Genomic DNA, 23,592 nt, shown 5'->3' with positions numbered 1-23,592 from the left:
AATATTTTCTGGTAATTTACTTGGGGTTTTGTGCTAACTTTTCTTCAAGTATGTTATTATTTGTGTTACATGGCATTTACAGTGTTGTTTGTCCAGCTTCAGCCCAGAAGCACAATTTCTTTCCACGGCTGCTCCAAGCCAGTGTTTTTCATCAGATCTAAATGTCATCTGTATAAATCTTACTAACCTGAAAGGCATGAAAAATTTATCACATTTTTCCTCAGGTGCCAAATACAGCCTAAATAGACATCTGAGAAAACAGTGCAGCTCACAAAGGTTCCATGGGAGTTCAAAAAACCTGCTCTTTTCCTTTTCCTAATGCAAACACCTGCCAGGAACTTTGTGATGTACTAAGGACCAAAAGGTGTTTGTCACTGACCGTATCTCCCTTGGCAGTATAACAGACCTGTTTTGTTTCTTCAGGTCTATCTATGGACAATCAAGTGATTTCATCCATCTTTTCTATAACTACAAGAACTACTCTGTCAGCTCCTCCAGCCATCCCAGAGCAATAAGAGTATCCAGCCCCTTCTTTAAACATGGCCTTACAATATGAAGGGCTCACATATATGTGAGAATCGTTGGACAATTCAACCCTTTCCTACATTATTTAATATTCATGAGGTATTGATCCATTGGGAAAGGGTTTTGAATTATTTCTCAGCTTTTTTGCTCATATTCTTACAAAGAATCTATTATGAATTTGTACATGTACTTCTCATGTATCTTCTGTGGGGTTAGCCTTGTGATTTTAAGCTCTGTGAGCCTTTCTTTCCATTCTCTGTATATTTTTCTTTTAAATGTAATAACAGTATTTTTGGCAGCACATTAGTTGATCAGCTGAAAAAGAAGACTATACTGTTTAATCCCAGATAAATCCAGTGCCTTGGTGGCCTTTGCTCCTGTAAGAAATTCCAAGATTACCTCTATGTTCTATGTTCTCTATGCCTTTTCCTTTTCAGTGTGTTTTTCTAGTTAGTTTCCAGTAAGTCTTCCAAAAGCAAGCTGATGTAAAAAAATATTTTTCTCTTACTTTCTTTTTCTTAATGGGCAGACGTTGCTTGCAAATCCAGAGTGCAATACTATTTAAATCCCCTTCAAATCATTTTTCAAACTTCTTATAAAATCTCAGTGCTAGTGGGACTCTCTTAGCCACTTTGTCCTATCTGGACAATGATCCAGTCCAGTGATTTCTTCATGCTCAAGGCATCTGTTTTGAATTATGTCTCATTCCAAACAGATGTGTAACATCAAGACTTTTGCATCCTCCAAGAGGTTTATCCCTTAAAGATCCATTTCTCAACATATATCTATCACAGGCTCTGGCTCCACAGGATTGTTGTAGCTGCCAAGAATATCTAGAGAATCTGAGACATCAGCTACTTTCAACCATCCCCATGTCAAATTCTTTTCATCCTGATGTGACACTCTTACTGTCCCTACCCACAGCTAGAATGGCACAGGAGAGCTTTGACACAAAAAGAAAGAAGCTCTCCTTCCAGGCAAATAGTTGCTGTTGTGCTTCAACAACATTCTTGGCTTCTGCAATTCTCAGGTTAGTCTTCCAAGAGTGGAGGAACGCAGCCAAACCTTAGCTCTGGCCGATAGCCAAGGGGCAAGTCAGTGCCAGCATGACAGAAGCAACCACAGCTTCACCTCAGCTGTAAATACAAGGGCTGGGACTTTCCCTGAGACTTCGACAGGAAGTTCTCTCACCTCACACAGACAGACAAGACTTGCAACATCCCCTCGACTCGCCCTCCCCTGTGCGCTCGCCCTGGCTCCCACTACATAAATGCCAGCAGGGCTGCCGGGGTTTGTGCACTCTGCTCCGGGCAACAGGACCTCGCTGCAGCTCCTGAGGTCTCTCTTGCTCCATCACAAACAGCATCTCACTGGCTGGGAAAGCACTGGTTTGCCTGAGGGGACTGCAGAAGGTTGAGTGCACAGGTGAGTTTTATATAGATAAACCACAGGTTTCTTTCACTTCTGCAGGTGGGAACGGGGAACAGAATGGCTAACCTATCAACATTAGAAGTTCAGGTGGGCTCGAACTTAGTTTTTAAGTCTCCTGATAAAATTTTACTACAGCCTTTCTCCTTGCTAGACAAAAAAAAAAAAAAAAAAAAAAAAAGCCAGGGCATATCATGTCTCCTGGTTTTGTATTGACATTATACAACCTATTTGTCACTAAGAATTGATGGAGTTGATGTAAGGAGGCCCTGAGACAAAGGGAAGGATTTGTATCTGTTAAGTTAGGACAAACCAGAACTTCAGATTAGTCAATTGGTTTCCAGAGAGCTTATATAGCAGATTAACAAGTTTATTTAATCTTCAAGAGGTGTTTACTGTAAAGAAGTGGAGAAAGCTTCTGCAAATAAGAGTTGTTCGTTGAGTTTTAAATGATGAAGCTGGAAAGCAGATTTTCTTTCCTAAGTCAGAGCCAAAATTCTGGTTTAAATTTTAGTAGCAAGTGCAAGTACTCCAAGGGTGTTTGATTTACCCCAAATCATAAGTTATCACTAATAACAGTTGGAACTAACGACTCTTTGCACTTCTGGATTCATATGTGGCTTTCATGTTTTCTCTTCCCATTCAAGCAGCATACCAATTTTAATCCTGTTTAATATTTTATAAGCAAGGGGCTTTAATGCTACAGAAAGAAATGGATTTTTCTTAAATATTGTCTTATACTAGCACCACATTACTAATTCAGAGAACATTTGCAGCTGTCAGAACTGTTCTGCAGCTTTGATATAGGAACATTTCATATCCTCTCTAAATCTGCAAACACAAACTGTCACTCAGACTTTAGGCAAATTTTTTCAAGACTGTTGAGACTTTATAAAATGATGCAATTAGTGGAATTTTTAGATGTGGCCTTCCTGAAGCTCCTGTATTTGTTAATAGCAATGATTTAGACTAGCACGAAGTAGTACTGTAACTAGATACCAAAATGTTCCAACGGTCATTGAGAAATCAAGCATCCCTGTACTTTTTCCTCCGTATCGGAATTTTCTTATACAAACACATTCAGCACTTTTCATATTTGTACAATTTTAAGCAGATGGCATGTTTTTAAATTACTTCTCATAGTTGCAGGCAAAAAATGATAACCTGGTAAGAGGTTTACTGCATGCTGAGAAATTATTAACAAAGTGTGTTGTCTATGTTAGTGTTTTATTTCAGAACAGTAGCTCACTTGGGCACTGACTCTGCTGCCCTCGGTTGCGTACCACCTTGTGTTTCACAGTGCAGAGCAGACTGGGGACATGCAGTCTCAGATGTTCTTGGGTGAAGCAAAACCATCCCACTGCTAATGGCAATTAAGCACACAGGACCAGACCAGAGCTAGCCCAAAGCAAAAACCCTGGCAATGTGCCTAGCATGGGCATTGGGTACTCAGAACCACCTTTTCCTCCCTACAAACCCAGTCCCCCAAAAATACAAACAGCAACTGTGGCTGTCAGGGAGGGCAGTTAAAATCTGCATTTTCAAAGGACTCCCTCACTACTTCCCAGTCTATTTTTATCAAAACCTCTTTATTTGGTAACTTCAAGATTTGAGCCAACTATTTCTCCCATTCTGTTCTTATTACACTGCTAGCAGAGTGGAATTGCAACGTTTTCTTTTCTGTGGGACATTTTATAGATGTTGGCATTATCACTTCATTTTAATTCTATTTAAATTTTAATGTATATTGACTTTGGGTTTTGAAAGATGGTTTTGGGGAAGAAAGGGTAGGGACAGGTATTTGAATCTCACCTTTACAGATGTTTATTGCAGTTCAAATGTGGGGGGTTTTGTCCCTGCATGTTCTGAAACAAAAAATTGGAGTGTTTTTTTTCCTCTTTTGACATCACTGTTTAGACCCACATGCTCTCTTCTTTTTCAAAAATTTCTCCAATATGCATTTCCCTTAGTGAGAGCACAGTGAACAAAATGGTCAGTAAATTCAACTCACTCACTTGATATCATAGATGGGGCTGTGAGAAGTGGGTGTCCTCTCCAATATCCTCATGGAACATTTTCTGAGCTGCTGCTGCTGCTCTCTCCTGACTGCTGCCACGGTTTGGGCAGGGTGTTCCGGCAGGGCTGTGGTGGGTGGCAGCTGGGATAAGCACTGGGTATGTCTGGTGCTTCTTGGAAATGGAGGAGGAGTGGGAATAGCTCCCAGCAAAAGCATTAATTAGAGGACTGACAAAGCTGCCTCCCAAGATCATAGTGACTGCTGAGTACAGCCCTGGGGACACAATTGCAAAGGTGGCTTCAAGCCTTACTAAACTGTTGAGATGACCCTCTCCTGGTTGGATTACCAGAGGAATGCTCTGACTTTGGTGGTGATGATGTGCTGGAGGCACAGGGTTGGGCTGCCTGGCTCACGATGGCTCTTCTCATGCTTGGCTGAGCTGCTTTGTGTGTCACACTGGCAAAGTGCTGCAGATCACGCTGGCTCAGCGACAAGACTAGGTCTAAATCTCCATTGGGAGATACAGAGCCCACGACTTGCTTCAGAAAACACGAGGTTAAGATTAAATCAGGATTGAGGACAGGTTCTCAGCTCTGGATGATTTCCCTCCAAGTACTTTTCCCAAGCGGAGCAGCCTCACCAGGACAAATCTGAAAGTGCAGAAAAACCATTTCCATAAACAGCATGATTTCCTATAAAATGAGAATATTAATAAATCTTGTTTGAATTCTACAACCTGAACCACACCAGAGCTTCATATAACTTGTCACTTCAAAGGTGCTTAATTATAATAATCTGCTACAAACTGCTTGATCAATGGTGGAAGCGGCTCAGCCATCCACCTCAGACAAGTTACAGCACCTGAAGACTGGGATCAAAGTCTTATACTGCTGCCTGTCACCAATCCATTAGTGATACCAACTATGTGAGCAAGTTTCTGTAGGCCTCTACATAAACAAGCCTTAAGTGCTAAGAAATTTAGTGGAGAGGCTGATTGCCAAAGAGCAAAACACCTTCTGGCATCATTAGAGCAGAGGAATGTTTGACAAAGGGTTTTTCTGGGGTGGTCCCATGCTACAAGGACTGTGCGAGCAGGAAATATGTAAAAAGACATGAGTACTCACAGCAAGTGTGCAATTATGCAATAATCGTAATAGCATAAAATGGTAATGCAATAAAGATGATGAGTTTATTTGGAAAACCCAGTTCCTCATTTTGTTTTGCATTTCCTTGCTGGAGCCGCAAGAGAGGGTCATCCTGCAGGAGGGAATTATTTTATCCAATTAGGCAAATACAAAAGCAGCGTGATACTTTGTGTCGTACCTCCTGGCACACATTCAGTTCACTTTCACCCCAATTATACAGAGTAGACCTCAGTGACTTCCAGGACTAAGCAGCATTGCCAGTGTTAGGGTCAGGGTTTTTTTAGCTAATCTCAGAAGTGGCTGCGCTTACATGTAGGGAAAAAAAACCATTCTGAAAAGCACCCAACAGATCTAAAAACTTTTGCTTGTTAAACTAGTGGAAGATCTGCACAAGCAGAGAAGGTCACTACTTTCTTATGTCGATCTAAAAGAAGATTTTTTTTCTTAAAAATCTGGATTGGAAACTGAATTAAATCTTCTGGATTACCCACCTAGACCACTGCCAAAAGTGGTAGTGGGGGCTTTTTAGGAAAAATTAACAGTTGTTATTTTGAATGGTGATGCACACTAAGGAAAGTATTTATTTAAGGAATTATTTCTTTAAATACGTCATTTTAAAAATTAAGATTGAAGGATATTGAGCCAAATTCCCTATCAGCACAAAAGATTTATTACTTCCTCCAGCCTGGTCTTTGGTTTTCCTCATCATCTGTTTGCAAATTGAAGGACTCTTTGTACCCATAAGTGACCTTTTTGTTCCCGCTTCTTTCCTCTTCAGATAAGTTTAGTAAGAATACATAAGCTTTTAATTTGTCTCTGCTCTGTATCATGTCCCAAATATCCACCTTTTCCTTCACTACAATTGCAGAGATAGGGCCTGGTGTGCTCCTTTCTTGCATATTCCATGGTCTTGATGTGCAGAACCAAGAGCGTAACTTGAACGCTTGAACAAGAGATACCCAGTGACCTTGACTGAGACCCAGGAGCAAACAGAGGACAGAAACCAGTGTCCATTCTCTCTGAAGGTGGCAACCTCTGCATAACAAGACTCAGGCATCAGAGATTTCTAAGAGACACGGTGTAAGGTTTCCCATGTCCCTGTGCAGTGGACCATGGCACAGGGTGACACTGGTTGCCCTGTTGCGGTGGCAATGCTGTGCTCCACCAGCAGCAGCTCATGGGGAGTGCCCTGGCAGGGAAGTTTCATTCGTACCAACGCCTGGGCTGGGAGGCGAGGTAATGACCCACCACTTGGCAGGTCAGGGAATTACCAGCATCAGCTCGGGCATCTGCAAAACCTGAGCTGAACTCAAAGGGAGCTTTGGTTGAAAAAAAATAACAAACTAAGTCTTTCCATTTCTCAGTATAGGATACTGCTATCAAAAGTTCTGCAACTTTTTGACAAATCTCACCTCTGGTTTTTTTAAGTGTAAAAGCATGTTTTTAAATTCAGGTTTCTCAGCAATTAATTTTCAAAGCCTGTAGCTTAAGGTTTTACTTAAAGACACCTGAAATCATTGGCTAAGTAAGAAGAGGAATTTCTTCCATCTTGATAAAGAACTATTCTTTTAAAAGTTGATAAATTTTTTTCCTTGCTGAAAAATGCAACAGCATTTAAATCTGTCTTCTTTTTTTTAAAAAAAAAAAGTGAGGAATATTATTTATTTATTTCTGAAAAGATCAGTGTTCATTTTGTCTGGAAGGTACATGTCTCTGCAGATTCCACTGGACTGAAGTCAAGTAGGAGAGGAAAATGTTCGAGTCCATGTAAAAGAAAGAAAGAAAACAAAAAGGAGAAGTACATTTAATGTACTTCATATTAAGTGAACAAATGTGCTGATAAAGTGATCTGCTGTTAAATAGCATGTCTTGAAACAAGTTTTTATAACGGCATTTTAGAGTACAGGCTTGTGTAAGCAAGAACACAGATTAATGAACTTTCCGTAAAATCTGCTTGGCTCAATTCCAGACATATTGCACATCCAACATGTATTTGTTTTGGCAAGGAAACTTCATATTCATGCTCATTTTTCTTAAGTCTTTCACCATACTCTCCCTCCCACTCCTCAGATTTCTAAGAGCATAAGACAGCAAAGAACATTGTCACTGAGCCACAGCAGCCACCTCGCCTTTGATTTTATCACAGGTGTTATGAAACAACTGGGCTTTGTTTTTTCCTGCTTGTGCCAACCTGGTCCAAAAGCAACTTAACTGCAAATCAGCAATTCTATTGGTGTAAATGGGAAGAACCAGGCTTATCCCACACCCCTAGAGTTCACAATAAACATGTGGCTTGAACTCTTAGATTTTTAGCGCTCTGAAGTTTTGTTTGATTGCTGGTGTAATGCCAACTAATTCCAGCCTTGGTGTATCCTGCTGATGGGCGGTCAGTAAAAGCATGCCAAATAACATCCCCTGCCTTGTCCTCCATGCCTTTTGACAGACAACAACATAGGGTTACAACTTAAGAGCCATTTCTCACTTGTTTCCTTCTCTTTTGGTGGTATAGACAGGCATGTAGGGGTTTGTGCATAACGATTTTTTTAGGGTGTCCGTTATTTTAGCCTGATTTCTGTAGAAAGTGAGATTTCTCTGATCATGCAGAGGTATGTGAGTATATGTATGTTTATGCATGTTCCTCAATCATTTTTTTAGTAATGATTTCAAATAAATATACCAGGAGGAGACAGGGCCCTGTTTTTCTGGTGTTGCATGAAAAAGGCAGCTGAAGACTCCACAGAAGAGTCCTGAAAAATGAAAGACTATACTGTGACTATATACATTTAAAAGATACAAAATTCCACATGAGAACGAACGTTATAGGAGTCATCTTCTGTGATTGAAAACAACTTCAATCAGTGCTTTTAATCAGTCATGAAACAAAAACCCCTAGGAAGCCAGGCTTCATTATTTCTAGTGTTATTTCTCTGTGAGACAGAGCTAATTGTTAATGTCTGTAAATGGCAGATAAAAGATGTTCAGAAGAACAGCTTCACAGTGAGGCGAGGACTCAGCAGGAGTCCAGGAGGTGCTCCTTCACGTGTGGTAGATCTGAAAACATGTCTTTCAACATCTCAGGGCATCTCCTGCCCCAAAGGGGACAAATCCAGTGCCCACAGTACTGTAGGCAGATCTATCTCTCCTCCTGACCCTTGCTTGCTCACCTTCAGGTGCTTTATGAAATATTTTCATTCTCCTTGCAGTTGACTGGGCTGGATTAAAGCTTAACACCTGCACACCTCAGAACAGTACAACAGCCCTGAAAAGACTGAGGAAATTACTCAGGTTATAGCTGGGTTGTACGTGTTGATGGGACCAGTTGGAGGTGGTGAGATTTCCAGTTCTCTCAGTACTTTGCTATGATTTAGACAACGTTAAGCACATCTGTTTAGGCCTATACTTCATCTGCTTGAAGAGCCTCCAGGCAGCTTTAGTGTTCTCCTGATAAAAAAGTGAAGATGTGGGAAATGCGATGTCCTCTGTAGGAGGATTTATTGTCTCAAACAATTATTTTTTATCAGCTCTGTCAAAACTTGGAGCCCAGGATTTTGTGCTGAGAAGAACAACAGATATCCATTTGCTTGAAAGAAAATTCATGAATAATTTGTTATGTTTGTTAGGAGCTATTCTGATATTTTCATTATGTGTTTAAGTACTAGATTAATCATGGGAGAGTAGTTTAGCCACATGCCTTTCAGTTTTAGGTGTATCAAGCAACAGAAAATGCACTTTATAATTTAGGGCAGATTTGGTTCTAAAACTGTCAGCTTATAAGAAACAGTATTTGTTACAGAGTACATTCTTTCTGTGGGAATGGTAAAATGAAATTTAAAGTAAATGAGATTGCCTCAGAGTAGTGTACATGTCTTTCTGAGGAGACTTTTAAAATCACATTTCACCTGTTTTCCAAGCTACACTAGGATTACTGAATATGATATGTGTGAAATACTTCATAAAGATACTTCCAAAGCTGCAGTACTACATATGCTAGGAATGAAGTATTAATCACTCTTCTTTTTTCTACTATATTTAATGAATCACTATATGTAATTTTAATGTATTAAGGTGCTTTTTCTTCTAATATACACCTTTTGATCACAGATGACAAGACAAAGCGGGATTTTCATTTACAAAAAAAAAGAAAAGAACAGTTGGAGATCACTTCTACATGTCGGTACATGCGATAAACACCTAAGACAAAAATGAGAATTAACTGCATTCCCGAAAGAAATTGTTTAACTTTAGAGAACTTGAAAGCACGGGAAACTAAAAATTACCAACCAAAAAATATAACATCAAACAAAAATATGTACTCATTAACTGATTGGGTTGAAGTTCACCATGCCAACCCACACTTATAAAAGGATTTGTAGTGAAAAATTTAAAAAGACTTGACAGATAGATATAAAAAAAAAATCGGCCACTTCCACTGCTTTGACACTGGTTGTAGGCACTGCTCTTCACTGCCACCAGCATGAGTATATGCCATTAGGATGGCGTCAAAGCACCATGGTTACCATGAGTGCAGCCCATCAATGTTTGAGAAGGGTGTATGTTCATCAGGTAGGGAAGGATCAAGTGTAAACAGAGGCACCGGGGAAGCAAACCTGATTGAACCTGTTTAGTCTGTTCAAAGAGGTATGAGGAAGATCTGCAGGACATGAGATACCTCCAAAGGGCTTATCTTCCCACAGAATCATACAACGGCTGGGGTTGGAAGGGACCTCTGGAGATCATCTCATCCATCCCACCTGCTAAAGCAGGCTCACCCAGACCAGATCGCACAGGAACGCATCCAGGCAGGTTTTGAATGTTTGCAGAGAAGGAGACTCCACAACCTCTCTGGGCAGCCTGTTCCAGTGCTCTGTCACTCTCAAAACAAAGAAGTTTCTGCTCATATCCAGATGGAAATTCCTATGTTTCATTTTGTGCCTGTTTCTCCTTATCCTGTTGTTGGGCACCACTGAAAAGAGTCTGGCTCCATCCTTTTGACACCCGTCCTTAAGATATTTATAAGCATTGATAGCATCTCCTCTCGATCTTCTCTTCTCCATGTTAAATAGACCCAGCTCTCTCAGTCTTTCCTTCCAAGAAAGATGCTCCAGACCCCTAATCATCTTTGTAATCCTCTGCTGGACTCCTTCCAGTAGTTCCTTGTCTTTCTTGAATGGGGGAGCCCAGAACTGGACACAGTACTCCAGATAGGGCCTCACCAGGGCAGAGTAGAGGGGAAGGATAACCTCGCCTGACCTGCTGGTCACACTTTTTCTAATGCACCTCAGGACACCATTTGCCTTCTTGGCCACAAGGGCACATTGCTGGCTCATGGTTAACCTATTGTCCACCAGGACTCCAAGGTCCTTCTCCACAAAACTGCTTTCTAGCAGGTCAACTCCTAACCTGTACTGGTGCATGGGGTTATTGCTCCTCAGGTGCAGGACCCTACACTTTTTTTTGTTGAACTTTATGACATTCCTCCCCACACAACTCTCCAGCCTGTCCAGGTCTCGCTGGATGGCAGCACAGCCTTCTACTGTATCAGCCACTCCTCTCAGTTTTGTATCATCAGCAAACTTGCTGAGAGTACACTCAGTCCCTTCATCTACATCATTGACTAATAGGGTGAACAAGACTGGACACAGGACTGATCCTTGGGGAACACCACCACTGCAGGCCTTTTACCAGGTTAGTCATAAATGCCAACCCAAGATCAGCTCACAGGTGCCCAGCAAGATTAAGATGTGTTATCACATCAAGTCCAATGGCATTCTGGGCTTTTTCTCCATAGGGATGGTGAGAATCTGGCTCCCGAGTGTTTTGGAAGAGACATGGTCTGAATTTCTGTTGGTGAAATGAGCTGCAATGTGCTCAGCCCTGCCTGTGTGATTCAAATTACGTAAACAAGTTCTTGAATCCATGTAAGGAACTGAATGTTTTCAGGTGCTTCTTGGCCAGGGAGGCACAGAGCTTTAGCTGAAAAAGATATTTAGCAGAGGCTTGAGGATTTATGTATGTGGATGCTGCATGAGAAAGTTCAGCTGATCCTTGCTGTAATGACAATGAGAGATTTGGAAAAAAAGAAAACAGAAACAGACAAAACCTCTGTGTTAAAAGAGCAGTAGAGTTAAGGCGAGATGTAAGAAGTCATGTCAGCAGCTTAAAATGAGGTGTACAGGAGGGCATAGTGTGAACCCAAACCACTTATCCCAGATGTCCTGGTTTCGCTACTGTACAAGCAGAGTTAAACACCAAATAATAAGCTCCAAAGTGTAAACCCAAGTGTCTCTCCATCATTACAGAAAAATAAACTTTTTGAAGTCTGGAGAAACAAGCTTTTTCTGGAAAGGTGAACCTAGAAACCAGACTGTTCATCGTGATATTCCAGCACATGAATCACAGGAATATGCAGTAAATAACATTGTAATGACTCATATATAACTGTGTATGAATTCACACAGATGAATCTACCTCCAGCATGCTATATAATTGGCCAGATGTTTTATGTCAGGACCTTTATTTGCCTCCTGAATGTTGTACTAGAACAAGGGTAAGCTGCTCCAGACAGGCTATTCACATGCCTGGTACCGTTTATTATTTGCATGGCATAACAGAGTCCCTGCTGTTATTTGCAAGGAAATAGCAGACAAAATATTTAGTTTACAGAGAAAGAAGGCCTTTGATACTTCACTTTTTAAACTTACACTCCCGTAATATTTGTTCTGCCTATAATCTTTATGAACATCTTCGGGCTTATGATTTTTACAATGAGTCTAAACAGAAAAAAAAATTATAAATGCATCAGTGTTATAAATCTTGAGACTAGTTCCTACAGGGGACAACACCATAACCTACCTGGATCACAGCTGTGCTGGCCATTAAGTCTCTTCTTATTCTACCTATACCCCTTTCTTCTACACGACTATGGATCAAATTCCAGGCAAAGCTTTGACCATTTATCTTCTCATAGTCTTTATATCCTGCTTCGCCTTCTAAACTTCTGACCTGAATCAAAAGATAAAAGAACATAGACCCAGTAGAAGATTTTGGAAAATGACAGAGGGGAAAATACAGAGGTTCTGTCATGGCTGGGAGCCACTACAGGCCACCAGACAAGATCAGGTACTCAAAAATGGACTTATCCATCTAGTAGAACAATGAGCAGAGTACACTAGATTCTGAAGATGGGAAGATGATGTTCCATGAGAAGTATAATTTGAGAGGAAAATGAGATCAGAAGATTTGGCAGCTTCTTAAAGAAACCACATTGAAAGCAGAGACATAAATATTGCAATACAGAGCAAGGACTGCAGTAAGACAGCCATGTGGCTGGAGCTGTGAGTTTTTTCAGAAACTTTAAACTCAAATAGCATACTTACATCAAAATCTATGGAAAAGCACAGAACAATAGTACAAATACGTTGATAAGATTTGAAAAGCAACAGCATGAAAAGAAATGTAGTTAGTAAGGTACATCTGAAATAACAAGAAGTTTCCTGTAAAAACATAAACTGTTAAAGGAAAATCAAGGAGACAATTGATCCACCACTCAACTGAGAGAAAGCTATTGACGAATGACTCCAAGAAAGTCAACTCTCCAATCCCTATTTTGCTCTTTCTTCACTAGAAGGGTCAACTGTGATAAAAGGGTTTACATCAGTAGCAAAGAGCCAAAAATTCCAGCTAGATGAGAGAAGAAAAAGCTTAGGCTGTGCTCAGGTGAGTTAAATGACCTGAGATCAGCAGGGCTGATGGAATTCACCTCACATTGTCCAGAGGATAACTGCAGCATTTCCACAGCCATTAATAACTATCTTTAAGAATTGTGTGGAAGAGGTAAAGATTTGAAAGACTGGAAAGGCGAGAATAACAGGTATCTTTAAAAGTAACAAGAAAGAGGAGGTGCAGAATTATGGCCCAATCCATTTAAGTACAATTCTCAAACAAACAGAGTAAGCAAATAGAGGATAAGAAATAGGTTATAGGCATATGGATTAATCAAGAACAAATCATTCCAAACCAACCTCATTTCCTCTTATAACAGGATAACTGGCCTTGTGAATCACAGAGGCTATACAAGTTGACCTGAGTGAAGTTTTTACTGTGGTAAATCTTAGAGAAGATTTTCAAAAGCATACTAGGAAAATGCAGCCTAGATTAAACTAATAGAAGGTAAGGTTCTGCAGAACTAGCAAAAGAAGCATTTTCAGTCTCTCAGTTAATCATTGCCAAAATGGAAGACTACATTTACTGCAGATATACAGGGGTTCTGTCCTGTCAAAAGTTCTTGTTTCGGAATTTCATTAAATGGCGTAGGTGCCAGAACAGACACTATGCTTATTAAAGCTGACAATCTGACAAAGTTGAAAAGGGCTTGCAAACACATTAGAGGACAGGCTTAGAAATCGAAACAATCTTGACAAATTGAAGCTACAGTTTGAAAAAATGTGGTGCTGTTCAACAGAGACAAGTGCATGATACAGCTCTGAGTCAGAAAAAACTACAGAAACCAAGAACAGAGCAAGTGGCATGGGAGCAGTCCAGTCAAAGGACTGGGTATAATACAATGCATTTACATTAGTATTTTAGTTCTGCTCAGATGTAGAAGCAGACAACCAGTTATCAAGCTTTGCTTACACAACGGAGAGGTCTAGGAGCATATGAAACTGGATTCCTTTCCATGAAGCTGAACCAGAAGACATGCTTTAGGTGCACCCAAATGCACTGCAGCTGCTAATGGGTGCTCAGGCTGCTGTACCCGACCAAGGTGGAAATCTCTGGAACATGGATAGTGTGAACATCATGTGCTCAGCACCAGCTGTTTCACTCCACATCTTGGTTTCTGTTGCCACACACTCCTTGCTAAAGTACAAATAACCTTGTTGCATCACAAGCTGACTGTGAAACAACTGTGCTGTGAATAAGACAAATGTGACAGTGAGACAATGTGTTGTCTATGAGGCAAGTGAAGCAATCCTTTTCTATCTGGCAAAATCGCATCAAAAGTACTGCATTCACTTTTAGCACCATGCTTTTAATTAACAGTTGGAGCAGTTTAGCCTAGAAAGATCCAAAGAAAACCATGAGAAAGATCACCACTTTCAGAAGCACGAGTTGCAGGGAAAGATCTGGGGTTGTTTTGCCTAGAGAAGAAAAGGGTGAAACAGTAACAGCTTTCATGTCCAACAAAGGCTGCTGCAAAGAAAAGGAGTATAAATTGACAGCTGTGTCTGCGGTGGAAGAGGCAATATAGATTAGACATAGGAAAATCTGCCTAATAGTATGGCTGAGAAAGCAGTCAGAGAGGAAGACTTCAGGATACACAACACTGGAAGGTTGTACACACAGGTTAGAAAAGCGTCTGTCAGACGTGGTTTCAACACATTCATAGTTCATCCTGACTTTGGGAGGGAGATGGACTAGATAATGTCTAGAGATCACTACCAGAGTTATTTGTTTGGCTTCATTTTAGAATGTAAATAGTAAAATTACTCTTTTGTGCTCCTTTCATCTTGTCTTGCTACCTTTTGAATCATTCCACTGATCTCCCATCTGCCATTTCATGTTACATCTTTCTGATCTTTCCATTATCCATCCCAGTCTATGTCTCAGTCCCATCTCCGCCTTTCCACTTTTGGCACCATACTTCATCCTTGGCATCGCTTCTGCTAGGAAATCCCTCCTTTTTCCCATGCTCAGGGCAATGTGCCTCTCTTCATTCAAATTCCTACATAACCAAAGTATTTACATGTAAGTGCTGAAGTAAACGTTGTGCCTTCATTCCGTTCCCCTAGTGTTTAGGTAGTGGGTAGAAAAGACAGTTTTGCACAGTTAGCTGCTTTTTTTTTTTCAGTGCCTCCTTTTATCATTACTGACCAAGTGGTAATCAGATCAGAGATTACCACCATTTTCCTTAAATAGGTTAATTCCTTGTATAAGCATACAGCAATAATGCAGAAAAGAAAGGAGACAGTTAATCATCACAGACGATTACAGGGATTATCTTCCAAATAACAAAAGGCATCACTAGTGCTCTAATGTTAGAGGGATGGATATAAGCAAAAATATTATGTATCGATACAAATCTCTATGCCTTTTCTCAGATAACATACGCGTACATACATAACAGAGCAGATAATGATTGTTATATGTTTGCTGGTATTTCTGTTTTCCCCTGGCACTTTGAGAGTGCTCAGTGTAACCCATGGGCACTGAGCAGACCCCACTGCTGGAGGTTGCTCACTGAGACCCCAGGGTCAGCCCTTGGGCTCAGCTCCCAGACACTGGACTGGCCCTGTGTTCCTTGTGATGTACTTCTGCTTCACATCCTTCACACTGATGCATGACAATAAAACACCTTGTCCTATACCAAATGAATTTTTCTCACATTGCAGCTGTCGCTGTCATGGACTCTGGGAAGTCAGCCGCCTTGTTTTGACTATACACCCACCCAGTTGCCATCATTTTCTTCAAATACACACAGAAAAGCCAAAATTTATCTATGTGCTCTCTATGTGCTCCTAAACTACTGCCCGAATCAACCTCTGGCAGTTCACTGAAAAGCCCACAAACTCCTTTTAGTCCAACAACAGCCAGCTGGCACAAAGGCGTATTGGAAGGGAGGAAGGGAGGAAGGGAGGAAGGGAGGAAGGGAGGAAGGGAGGAAGGGAGGAAGGGAGGGAGGAAGGGAGGAAGGGAGGAAGGGAGGAAGGGAGGAAGGGAGGAAGGAAGGAAGGAAGGAAGGAAGGAAGGAAGGAAGGAAGGAAGGAAGGAAGGAAGGAAGGAAGGAAGGAAGGAAGGAAGGAAGGAAGGAAAAAAAGGATTCAATGGAGAAAATTAATTTCTGTCTTTGCTCGAAGGAGGAATGGTCCAGAAAGCCTGGGATTTAAAATAAAACTTGCCTTGTCTTACATATGATTTTCAGAAGTAGCAGATGCAGCATTAAATTAATAACAGTTTTACAATATACTTAAGTTGTTAAAAAATTAATTGGTGACCAGTTTATTTCTAATATATAATGTGTACCATCCTAACAGCTTATTTTATTCAAGAAAATTGTCTCTATTCTTAAAAATGGTATTAAGCTAAATTAGACCACTAGTGTTAAAGGCAGCTTTACCTCTCTTCAGCTTTCTATGGAATAATATTCTCTGCCTTTTACAAGTCACTTTACATCTTAGGTAGCACTCCAAGAAACTGTACTTTGAAAAAAAATAATGTTCTTCTACATTAATTTTTCTTTTCATCTCCCTCTTTTTCTCATTTCCAGCAAGATGGGTTCAGTGTTCACTAGCAAAGGAGATGTTCAGTTTTAGTGAACAACAGAAGTACTTCATAGATTTAATTCTCGCTGGTGGATCCATTTTTATGTTAAATAGGTTTTACAAGCTCAAAAAACCCATAACTTCAACTGATCTATCAAATATATTACCTGATAATCTCCATTTGAGTTTTGTTTTTTTCCAGTCTTACTTTGGAGAAGATAATGATTTGCATAGTTCACTCAGCAATAACTTGATGATTTCTTGAGGACAAATACAGAAGTTTTCAACTGGATGATCATGCGTTACAAATAAGTTTTACTTTTTATTTTAGATAGGAGCCTACTTCTTTAAAAGGAAAAATTAAGAAAGGAAATTTGGGTCTTATTATGTACTGAGTCAGAGCATTTATTAATATGTACAAAACCCTTCTGTTCTTTTTGAAATACAGACTATACCCCAAAAAGAATTTTATAGCTTTAGTCACATTGGAGCCTCATGGGACATTAATAAAGCCCTCAGAGAATGATGTTTCACTGTGTCAAAGGACTTTGCATTTGTATGCATGTGTCAGAGCGCACAAATATGCAGGAGACATTCAGATGGGTCCCTTTGAGGATCTGTTTTCATGCTCAGTGTGTTACTTGACAAAGTACAGAGAGTCCAGCTGGGACTGCAGCTCCAGGAGAGCTGGGGCTGACCCCTCTGTGCTGCAAAGCCTGCCGTGGGACCTGCACGAGCCAAACAGACCATGAGCACAAGGATCTTCAGGTCCTCCTCTGCCTGAATCAACACCTGCCCCTAACGACCAGAGCCAAACTCCCTTGGCAGCTCTCTAAACCTCAGGGCTTCCACAGCTCATTGCACTGATGGTGCTAAACAGGCACTGATGCCAGCGGAGGGCTACCTACCTACACACACAGCTAGTTCAAGACAAAATCTTCACATATGATTCTCAGAATAAGCATTTCTCTGCCTATCTTGCCAATGAAGCTCACACCCTACAGCACAGGCCCAAAACAAGTGTGCATCCCTGACTCAGGCCCTTACCGCCAGGTCACAGCAGGACAGGGGGAAGTTCACACTGATTTTTTTATTCACCAAATAAAGTTTTGCGTCAAACAGTTTAAAATCATGCCAGATTTTCAACAAGCAAAAACTGTACTCACTAGAGAAAAACGTAAAAGAAAGTGAAGAGTATCATCTCAGTATTTTTAAATGGCAGAGTTTCATTCTGAACAGTGCTTCACAGAAGAAAGTAAGCAAAGGGTTAATGAAGAGCAGTAGCAAAGTAATTGGTTTGGGTCTAGCTAACCATTTCAGGCACTTCTTTCCTGCAAATTGGAAAATCAGTTATTCACACAGCTTCAATTAAGACAGTTACCTGTGATGTAGTGAGAAACTTGAATCAGGGCTCCTGCAAATTAAATGGCTGCTCTAAGCACTAAATTGCTGGCCAGCCCAAGCGAAGGGTCTCTCAAGATCTCTTGTTGAAGGTCTTCCTTTGGGCCTTAGGTTTTCTGGTCTGAGGTCACCTTTTGTAAAGTGAGGGCAACTGGATGTGGACCTACTGCAAGACCTTTGGAGCAGACCCTTTTGATTCTGTATTTGTATCATGGATCTCACTCTGCAAGTACAGAGCGTACATACTGCTCTGGCATGGATAATACATTAAAGACTTTGAAGCTTCCAGGTACAGTGATAAAGGAGGATAGATAAAAACCTCAAAGAGAATTTCATTATGACTAATATATAAATACCAGAAATAAATGTTCAACATGAAATATTCCAGTTCCACTGTCCAAATGCTTCGCAGGACATTCCTCAGGAAATTGAAGAACAATAATAAAACAAACTGGCACTGACTAGCCGTATTAAGGAAATACTGAGGACAACAGATAGGTTTGTAGCTACCTTTTATATCTTTTCTTCAAGTATTTTACAAAAGACCTTCCAGGTTCTAATCTGATTAGAAATGCACTCCTCTTCAATGTCTTTCTGTCACATAAGTAAGCAGAAATTATTCTGAAATGTGTGCAACTCTTACTCTGTGCTCCTGTTCTCCTGCTTTACCTTTGAGAGAAGAAAACTGCAACAGTTCAGCTGAATGTTAAAATCCATAAAATGGATGGAAAAGAGGGTGCCGATGAAGAGATTAATATCCAGAACTGGTTTTTAAAAGTGTACAGAAAACTTCTGGGAGTGTGTATTCAGAAAAGTGTGCAGGAAGAATATTAAGAGGCAAGAGAACTCTCAGATACTTATTTTGTATAGCCAGAGTGGATGATAACTTTTCAATTTCAAGAGATTAATGTTTAGCTTAGTTTGTTTCTTTCTTTTTTTTTTTTTCTAATAGATGAATAAGAATTCTTACAACATAATGGCTTTGGCCCCTAACACGTCTAACAAAAGAGAGACAGTGTGCATATTTGGAACTGGAGATTTTGGAAGAGCTCTGGGGCACAAACTGATTCAGTCCGGCTACCCCGTTGTGTTTGGAAGCCGAAGCACACAGACATCCAGCCTGATTCCCAAGGATGCAGAGGTGCTGAGCCACGCAGAGGCAGCGCAGAAAGCCGCCATCATCATTATAGCAATCCAGAGGCAACATTACAGCTTCCTTACATCACTAGCAGAAATTCTCCGTGGAAAAGTCTTGGTGGACGTAAGCAACAACTTAAAAATAAACCAGTATCCTGAATCCAACGCAGAGTACCTCGCTCAGCTGGTGCCCGGCACGAAGGTTGTGAAAGCCTTTAACACCGTGTCAGCCTGGGCCCTGCAGTCGGGCACGCTGGATGCCAGCCGGCAGGTAAGGCTAAGCAGTGGGGTTTCCTACATCATAGTTATATATCATATGGCTTCTTAACAGTCAGACAAAACACACATGGGACATACAAATCAGACAGGGTCGAGATGGTATTTTCACTTTAATCACCCATTTCGATTTAAATGTGAGCTAAAATTTACTTTTGGCTTGTAATATGGTACAACAAAGAATATCCATAGCTTGCATCCGAACTCGGTAAGGTTTTTGGAGACACTAGAGACGCGAGGAAAGATAGACAGCAGAGCTAGAAAGGAACAGAGAGACAGCAAATCAGGAGGAAATGAGGGCTGGTTCAGTTGTTCACGAGAATGGTAAACAGAAAGGAGATAGGAGGAAGATATCAAAGTAAGAATAAAATGAAAACAGCAAAAAAAGGGAGGTAAGGGATATGATGGGGCAATAGAATGAGTATGGGCAAATGAAGTGAGCTGGAAGGTGAATAAATTAATAAAGTTTTTTAAATCAGAACCCACCACCACAGTAGTTTAACACAACGATGGTGTGTGAAAACCATTTTAACCAGCTCCTTAACCACAGGCCAGTGAGCACAGAGCTGGTCATAGGAAGCAACACAGCAGCTTACTTGAAAATATTTATTATTACCCCGTTTTCTGCCACTCTAAGCAATAATGCTTTTGTACAATACACAGTTTCAGCCAGCTACTCAAACCATTGCTAGCTTTGCTTTCTACTGCCAGATAAGTGGTTTTGGCTAAACTAAAGACCGAAAGACTTACAAACCTAGGCTCTACAAGCCTTCATCATATCAATGAGAGCTGAAATTGCTCCCTTTCTCCCAGTTTTAAAAGAAGTATTGTCTTACACACTCACAGAAAAGATGGTTTCTTCACTATTTTACTAGACTTCAAAAGAAATAATACTTACTTTTGTGGTAGAGCAAACACATTTTAAAGATCTCTGTCCCTAGTCTCCTGAAGTACTTACAGACCATTGTAGCAGCAATTGAAAATTTTGCTGCTATTTACTCCTATTGAAAATTTCACTCCTCTTTACTCCTAGAAAATCCTGTGCTTACAAACTGCTCACAGGTCTTCACAAGAGAATTTTAAGTCTTCTAGGCAAAGGCTTGTACTAAGTGTGTTATACATAGTTGTTTTCAGAATGAAAATTTTGCCACTTGAAACAATCTTCTTCCCCAAATAAAAGATTAGTATTCTTATTTCTTGTACCTGTTGGTCAAGAAAGTACCTATAGGCTACTTTTTGCCTATATAAATTAAGGCCAGCAGGGAATTCAACAAGTAGCATAGGAAGCTTGTGCTCATCATCTATATCCAGGCAGGACAGCAGTAGAGAATGTCACAAAAGTCTGTCTAAATAAAATTTCTGTCTGTTTTTGGCTGCAGGTGTTTGTCTGTGGAGATGACATGGAAGCTAAACAAATGGTGATGGATATTGTTCGTGCACTGGGTCTCACTCCATTAGATCAGGGATCCCTCTTGGCTGCTCAGGAAATAGAAAATTACCCTCTGCAGCTCTTTCCAATGTGGAAGTTTCCCATCCTTTTGTCGCTTGGCCTAGCCGCATTCTTCTTCTTCTACAGTTTGATTCGTGATGTAATTTACCCTTATGTCTACGAAAGCAAAGACTTTTCATTTTTTATTGCAATATCCATTCCAAATCGGATCTGCCCTATAGTGGCACTCATTCTTCTTGCCCTGGTTTATCTTCCTGGTGTACTTGCTGCAATTATTCAGTTATACAGAGGTACCAAATATAGCCGTTTCCCAAACTGGCTAGACAAATGGATGCTGTGTAGGAAACAACTTGGACTAGTAGCCTTGGCATTTGCTTTTTTGCACGTTTTGTACACTCTAGTTATCCCAATTCGTTCCTTTTCAAGATGGAGAACGAGTAATCAAATCCTCTCCCTGGTAAGTTTTGTTCCCTGCTCTATGTCTTCCTTACTTCTGGCCCTGTTACAAATAATACCTTTTATCCAAAGCTCCAGGAATTCATGTGGACAGTCTAACATTCTTTACAATAGAGTTATTTTCCTTGTTTCTGATCCTTTTAACCATTGGTATATCCTAAGTTTGTTGATATTATATTGAGTGAGTGGATTTCTGCCCTCAGTCTTTCTCCTAGATAGCTGATATACTAATACAATGAGCAGAAGAAATGTAAACATTGAGAGTAATCTAAATAAACGTATTTCCTATTTCTCCATATGCCTTTAAGAATGGCACATATTTTGATTTTCTGACCTTATTTAACAACAAAGGATCGCATACCTGTCCTCAGCCTTAGGTCTACAGCAGTATAAAACATGCACCACAATTATAGGTATATGGAACCTATACATAATATAATGCCTGCTCTTTGAGTAGGCATTCAAAGTAAATCTCCAATCCTTTTCAGAGATTTAATGTATAGCATTTATCCCAAAGTTACCTTAAAGCATTTATTTCTGCACATTGATCCTAAAACTGTTATCACTAAGATATAACTGGCCTTCTTTTCTTCAGGCACTGAAAAACGAAACAGAACCACTCAACACGGCTCATGCCTGGCTTAGTGACTCTTATTTGGCTTTGGGGATTTTAGGATTTTCTTTATTTTTTCTTCTTGGAATCACTTCCTTGCCTTCAGTCAGCAACAATGTCAACTGGCGAGAATTTCGATTTGTACAGGTAAGAAAAAGACTTATTCTAAAAGGCCTTCTTCCCTCTCTTCTGGAAAATTCCCTATCCCCTCTTCCTTTAGTATCTCCAAATGTGATGTGTGCACCATCCACCGTCACATGGTGAAAATAAAAATCTACAGGGCTATACAGCTCACCTGTAAAAAACACAACTGCTCTGATGGCTGCCTATGGTACAATAGGGATTACTGCACTAACAAGAGAAAATTGGGAAGACCTGAGCTCCTAAACAACAAACAGAAAACATTTTGGGATTATCAAATTCCACAGTTATACTAAGTCACAAAATATTTTAGCCATTTATTGGGCTAATTTTTCTGGTTCACAAGATAATTCAGTTATAAAGGTCTGAAAAACTACTTTATAACTCAGATCGTCTGAGTGCCAAGCATCTAAAAAGAATCTGCCGTTTCTGCAGACTCTAAAAACTGCTGTGCCTATAAACACGCTGCCCTTGGTAACACGATAATCCCAGCCCCCCCCGTTCGGAGGAAGGTCAGTGCAAGCTGCTGTGCCACTGCGGGAGCTGGGCTGGCAGTGGAGGGCAGGCAAGGGAAGGAGAAATTACTATCAATGAATGTTTTATCAAGGCAAAAAACTTGCACAGTATGGCAGTTCTGGATGGATTAGCACTGGAGCATATAAAAGATTGGATCTCTCCCCTGAATTTCAGCATTTTCTTTGCATTTTCAAAAACATGACAACCACTAGGCAGTATGTGTGAGCTAGCAAAAATTATCAGGATTGTTCACAGAGAAAAAAACAAAACAAAACAAAACAAACCACAAACAAACAAACAAAACCATAAAGAAATGTGTTTCACCCAGACCCTTTTGAATAAATCTTTCTGAAAAAAACAGTAAGAGCCTTTAAATTATATAAAACAGCTTAATTTCAGCAGTCCCCAACTAGCTCCAGAGTTGGCACATTACACAAAGCTTACTGTGTACTGTAAATTGCATTTGTTCTGGTTTAATTTAGTGTTTTAACTTCCACTTGTTTCTTTCTTTCCTTTGTTCTCCCCTAGTCCAAACTGGGATATCTGACACTGATTTTCTGCACTGCACACACGCTGGTTTATGGTGGAAACCGGTTCCTGAGCCCGTCATCATACAGATGGTATCTTCCAAACGCCTATATGCTCTCCCTCATTGTTCCGTGCATTGTACTGGTTGTCAAATTTGTGCTGATATTTCCTTGTCTAGACAAACCTCTGACACGAATTCGGCAGGGCTGGGAAAGGAATCCCCAATACCCAGAAAAGTCAAATTACATTATCAACAAGTCTGCTGTATAATTAGACTAAACTGTATTATTGAAAAGAAGAAAAAAAAAACGAAGGCATATCAAAATGAAGTCCTGACCCTCCCTCATCTGAGGAGAGATAAAGTGAAAAACTTGGCCAGACCCTGGCCGCCCCAACCACAAGCTAAAAATACAAATCAAATGAGTCCATTGAGTGCCTGCACCCCAGGCGTGCCTTCACATAGGTGCAGGCCCTCTCTTTTGTTCAGTATATTGCCCCTTGCCTATTCACCCTCCATTCCTAAGAAGTGTATGAGAGAAGTGGTGCTCCATGTCCCTCCTCCGTCATTCCAAGCACCCTCCAGGGCTGGGCAGAATCACAGCAAAGATGGCAGCTGCTCCTCCTCCCTATCCTGCCCATTGAGACTCTGGTCTAAACGCACCTGCACACATCCACACAGGTCCACACGCACACATGCA

At 40.5% G+C, this 23,592-nt stretch overlaps 1 protein-coding gene across 1 annotated transcript; it reads left to right on the top strand.

The window, feature by feature from the left end:
- Window positions 1–1,795: 1,795 nt before the first annotated feature.
- Window positions 1,796–23,201, top strand: STEAP4 (STEAP4 metalloreductase). Its single transcript, XM_065629335.1, is given in 6 exon segments — window positions 1,796–1,862; window positions 1,865–1,950; window positions 18,730–19,185; window positions 20,570–21,097; window positions 21,692–21,856; window positions 22,895–23,201. Coding segments are annotated over 6 exon segments (1,572 nt in total). The 3' UTR covers window positions 23,165–23,201.
- Window positions 23,202–23,592: the final 391 nt, after the last annotated feature.

This window comes from Caloenas nicobarica, chromosome 2 (genome assembly GCF_036013445.1).
Source record: "Caloenas nicobarica isolate bCalNic1 chromosome 2, bCalNic1.hap1, whole genome shotgun sequence".
NCBI lineage: Eukaryota > Metazoa > Chordata > Aves > Columbiformes > Columbidae > Caloenas > Caloenas nicobarica.
The sequence above is the reverse complement of the archived record's forward strand: the minus strand, read 5'-3'. Positions and strand labels throughout refer to the sequence as shown.